Below are 5,183 nucleotides of genomic sequence, written 5' to 3'. Positions count from 1 at the left end.
TCGAGACTCGCCGCACCAGGGGCACTGGCTCTCTCTCGGCCAACGTCGCCACCAAGGGTGGCCGCTCTTCTTCATCACCCCGGTCTCCCTTGGGGCTGCCACCGTCGCCCGCCTCGGCCCCCCCACCTACTGCGACCTTATCGGGGGCTGGCGGTCCACGTGTGTGTCAGCTTTGTGGCCGCGATGGGCACTGGGCCTCCAAGTGTCATAAGCGCTTCCAGCGAAGCTTCCTTGGTCTTGGCAATGACGGCAAAGATACACGCAACAATGCCCGTCAGGTCGCCATGGCTGATCGTCCCGCGCCGCAGAAGCACCAGGGACACACTCAGTCCTACTCCATCGATCCACACTGGTACATGGACTCTGGGGCGACAGAGCATCTGACCAGCGAGATGGGGAAGCTTCACACTCGTGAACCCTATCATGGCTCCGACAAGATCCACACCGCCAATGGAGCAGGTATGCACATCTCTCATATTGGTCAAGCATCTCTTCTCACTAGACATGCCAATAGGAGTCTTCAGCTTCGCAATGTTCTTCGCATTCCATCTGTGACCCGCAATCTTCTTTCAGTTCCTAAACTCACACGTGATAATAATGTACTTTGTGAATTTCACCCTTTTGATCTTTTTATTAAGGATCGGGGCACGAGGGACATTCTTCTTAGTGGGCGGTTGTGCCAGGGCCTCTACCGTCTGGAGCATCCTGGCGTCGCTCGCGTTTTCAGTGGAGTTCGGGTCTCTCCGTCACAGTGGCATGCTCGTCTTGGTCACCCGGCCACACCTATTGTCCGTCATATTTTGCGTCGTCATGAGCTTCCTAGTTTGTCTAGTAATAAAGATGTAGCAGTGTGTGATGCTTGTCAGCAGGGGAAGAGTCATCAACTTCCTTTTTCGGAGTCCAGTCGTGAGGTGAAACATCCGTTAGAACTTGTGTTTTCATATGTATGGGGTCCTGCTCAGACTTCTGTCAGTGGTCATAATTACTATATCAGTTTCGTTGATGCTTATAGTCGCTTTACCTGGCTTTACCTTATTAAACGCAAATCTGATGTGTTTGATATTTTTGTTCAGTTTCAAAAACATGTTGAACGTCTTCTCAAGCACAAAATTGTTCATGTCCAGTCGGACTGGGGGGGGGGGCGAGTATCGCAACCTCAACTCCTTCTTTCAGTTGCTTGGGATAGCTCATCGTTTAGCATGTCCACATACACATCAGCAGAATGGTTCAGTCGAACGTAAGCATCGTCATATTGTTGAAGCTGGTCTTACTCTTTTGGCCCATGCATCTGTTCCGTTTCGGTTTTGAAGTGATGCTTTCACCACTGCATGCTTTCTCATCAACCGTACTCCTACTCATGTTTTAAACATGAAGACTCCCATTGAGGTTCTCCTTAATGAACAACCTGATTATACCTTTCTCAAGGTATTTGGGTGTGCTTGCTGGCCGCATCTTCGTCCATATAGCAAGCGCAAGCTTGAGTTTCGTTCTAAGAAGTGTGTTTTCCTTGGCTATAGCTCTCTTCATAAAGGTTACAAATGTCTTCATGTTCCCACTAATCGTGTCTATATATCTCGGGACGTCGTGTTTGATGAGCATGTTTTTCCCTTTGCCAACCTTCCTGTGTCCACTGTCGAACCACCATCCCTGCATTCATCCTCTGTTGCTTCTGACCAATTTGATGATGTTGCATACTCTCCTTTGCTGTTACCTAACCATGGTGCAGGAACCGGACGTGGAGCTCGTTTGGAGCTGTTGGAGGATTCACCATCATCATCGTCATCTTCTGGTGGGCACGTCGATCGCCCTATGTTGCATGGCATCGATTCGCGTGCCCATGCATGGTCACCCGACGAGCCCGTCGCGCCGAGCATCTCCACTGCTCGGTCTGCTACGCCAGTGATCGCCGAGTCTCCAGCGGCTCGGCCTTTTTCACCAGCGGCCGCCGAGTCGCCCGTGGCTCGGCCCGTCACGCCGTCTTCGCCCGCGGCTCGGGTCCTCACGTCGCCCTCATCAGCGGATCGGCCCGCGACACCGGCCGCGCCACGGCCCACTATGCTGAGCTCGCCATCGGCCCGGTCTGGGATGCCAGAGTCGCCAGCTGCTTCGTCTGCTCTGCCGGTTTCGCCGGTGGGCCGGCCTTCTTCGCCGACTGAGTCCGAGGCTACCGTGCCTGGCTCCTCGTCACCGGCTGACTCATCAACGTCGCCGTCCTCCAGCCCGTTGCAGGTTGCTCCGTCGACCTCGGTGGTTCCTGTGTCTCGACCACATACACGCAGTCGCAGTGGCATTTTCAAACCTAAGGAACGTACGGATGGTACAGTTCCTTGGTTGGCTGCTTGTTTGGCTGCTGCTGTTGCGGATCCATCTTCTGAGCCTCGCTCATATCAGGCTGCCCTGCGCATTCCACATTGGCGAGAGGCTATGGAGCAGGAGTTTCATGCTCTTCTTCGTAACAAGACATGGACTCTCGTTCCTCCACCACCACGGGTAAATGTTATTGACTCAAAATGGGTATTCAAAGTGAAGAAGCATTCGGATGGATCTATTGAGCGTTACAAAGCGCGACTTGTTGCTCGCGGTTTTCGGCAGCGTCATGGTCTTGACTATGAGGACACCTTCAGTCCTGTCGTCAAGCCTACCACTATTCGGCTTCTTCTCTCCATTGCTGTTTCTCGTGGTTGGTCACTTCGTCAACTTGATGTGCAGAATGCCTTTCTACATGGATTTTTGGAGGAAGAGGTTTATATGAAACAGCCGTCTGGTTTCTCTGATCCTGATCGTCCTGACTATATCTGTCGTCTTTCCAAAGCACTATATGGTTTGAAGCAAGCTCCTCGTGCCTGGCATGCCCGCCTTGCCTCTGCCCTTCATGCTCATGGGTTTGTGCCGTCCACTACTGACACTTCATTATTTCTTCTACAGAAGCCAGAAGTCACTATGTATCTTTTGGTATATGTCGATGATATTATCCTTGTCAGCTCTTCTCAGTATGCTGCTGATGCTCTTGTCTGCTCTCTTGGTGCTGATTTTGCGGTCAAAGATCTTGGGAAGCTTCACTACTTTCTTGGAGTTGAGGTCACTTCTCGTGCTACTGGTCTTGTCCTTACGCAGAAGAAGTACTCCTTGGAGTTGTTACAAAAAGCCGGCATGCTGAAGTGCAAACCGACCACCACACCCATGTCGTCTACCGACAAGATAACAGCTGTTGATGGTGAGCTTTTGTCTCCTGCGGATGCCACAGAGTACAGAAGCATTGTTGGTGGACTTCAGTACTTGACGATCATGAGACCAGATATCTCTTATGCTGTTAACAGGGTTTGTCAGTATCTTCAGGCTCCCAGAGATACTCATTGGGCTGCTGTTAAACGCATTCTTCGTTATGTTCAGTTCACTCTGACTTTTGGTATGCATATTCGGCCGACTTCCTCTCGGGTCCTTTCGGACTTCTCTGATGCAGATTGGGCTGGTAGCCCAGATGACAGGCGATCCACGGGGGGTTATGCAGTATTCTTTGGCTCTAATTTGATCGCCTGGAGTGCCCGGAAACAGGCTACTGTGTCACGTAGCAGTACTGAAGCTGAGTACAAGGCTGTGGCTAATGCTACTGCAGAGATTATTTGGGTGCAGTCTTTGCTTCAGGAGTTGGGTTTGTCTCAACCACAGCCTCCTATTCTTTGGTGTGATAACATCAGTGCTACATACCTTTCTGCAAATCCAGTATTTCATGCCCGAACGAAACACATTAAAGTTGACTATCACTTTGTACGGGAACGTGTATCACAGAAGCAACTCCAGATCAAGTTTATCTCGTCTAAGGATCAACTTGCAGACATCTTCACTAAGCCTTTACCACTGCCACAGTTTGAGGCTTGTAGGCGCAATCTTACCCTTCTCAGTTCTTTAGAAAGTGGCTAAGATTGAGGGAGGGTGTTAGACTACGTATAACTTCTGTACCTATATACGTATTGTAACACAACCATTACATATAATGAGATAAGCCACCCCTAGAGGGTTGTGCTGGTTCCCAAAACTTATTGTCTTACAAGCGGGCGGTAGTCGGAGAAGAAGTCCTTGAGCGAGCTCTCATCGGTGCCCCAGGGGAGGTTGCCAACGTAGGCGCGGTACTCAACCCCAGAGCGGTCGTCGTCGGAATCCCACCACGGCGCCGACATCGCACTATCGATAAACCCTAGCCTTGATACGACAGAGTAACGGAGGGTTTCTTTTTGCAAGAACAAATAAAAGCGTGCTGCGTTTGCCTCCAGCACAAATATACGACGCGTTTGGTTCCACAAAAAAGGCGCGGCTTCCGATTACACCGACTTCCAAAACCGTAGCTGGCGTTTGTTTCGCGCACGACGTTTTCCGTAGCAGCGCCTCCTGATACATCGCTTCAGAAAAGCTAAACCGCCCGATCGGAAGGGATTAGAAAAACAGGACTCGACCGCACCAACCAAACAATGAACGTATTGCGTAAAATTAATCAGAAGCGGCGCTTCCTGATACGGCGAAGCGAATGCGTTACCGGGGCCGAACCAAACGCGTCGATATAGAGTTAGAGACCCTTCTAGATCAGGATGCGGTGGGCAGCGGACAGCCCGCACTTGATTATGCGGGTGTTCGTGGCGGTTAACGCCCGTGTAGTTAATCGCGGTTTAATGCGGCAGCCCGTACGTATCTGCCCGGGTCCGTCTTCTCTTTTTTCACTCGTAATACATGTCTCGTTTATATCCGAACCATGTAATGAGGACAGACATGACAAAATTGAAAAGATAACAGAACATCTCTGAGCTTGACACAAACACCTGTCACTTGCCTTCGGCACCACCAAAGCAGTCATCAAAGAAAAAAATGATGGATCGTCTCCTCACTAAGCTCTGTTGGAATTTTGCTAGTAATCCTTTGGCCCAAAGCCCAACTAAAATTCTGAAATTCTCTTGGCCCATTCTTGCACACATGTGAGTGGAGTGAGTGAGGCTAAAGTTTAGTCTCATCCCGAAAGTTGAGAGAGAGTTGCACCTCTTTATAAGGTGAGCTCTTCTACCACTTGTATGAGCATGAGAAGAGAAGACCTACACGCGCGCTCCTCCTCCTCGCTTGCCTCGCCACGCCTCGTCACGACGCGCCGCGGGTTGTGGGATTGAGCTATGCACGTTGTCTATATTTTTGTTGCATGAGAA

General features: G+C 50.5%; 1 protein-coding gene across 1 annotated transcript in view; it reads right to left on the bottom strand.

Annotated features, from left to right (window-relative positions):
* The window catches only part of LOC119288738 (glycine-rich RNA-binding protein GRP2A-like), a 6,055-nt gene extending 1,880 nt beyond the window's left edge, over positions 1–4,175 (bottom strand). Inside the window, exons 1-2 of the mRNA XM_037568295.1 lie at positions 4,047–4,175; positions 2,205–2,213 (exon numbers count right to left, since the gene is read on the bottom strand). Of these exons, the coding sequence (XP_037424192.1) occupies positions 2,205–2,213; positions 4,047–4,175 (138 nt within the window). The remainder of the gene's footprint in view (positions 1–2,204; positions 2,214–4,046) is intronic.
* Positions 4,176–5,183: the final 1,008 nt, after the last annotated feature.

The sequence above is a fragment of the Triticum dicoccoides genome, chromosome 4A (genome assembly GCF_002162155.2).
Source record: "Triticum dicoccoides isolate Atlit2015 ecotype Zavitan chromosome 4A, WEW_v2.0, whole genome shotgun sequence".
Classification (NCBI taxonomy): Eukaryota; Viridiplantae; Streptophyta; class Magnoliopsida; order Poales; family Poaceae; genus Triticum; species Triticum dicoccoides.
The sequence above is the reverse complement of the archived record's forward strand: the minus strand, read 5'-3'. Positions and strand labels throughout refer to the sequence as shown.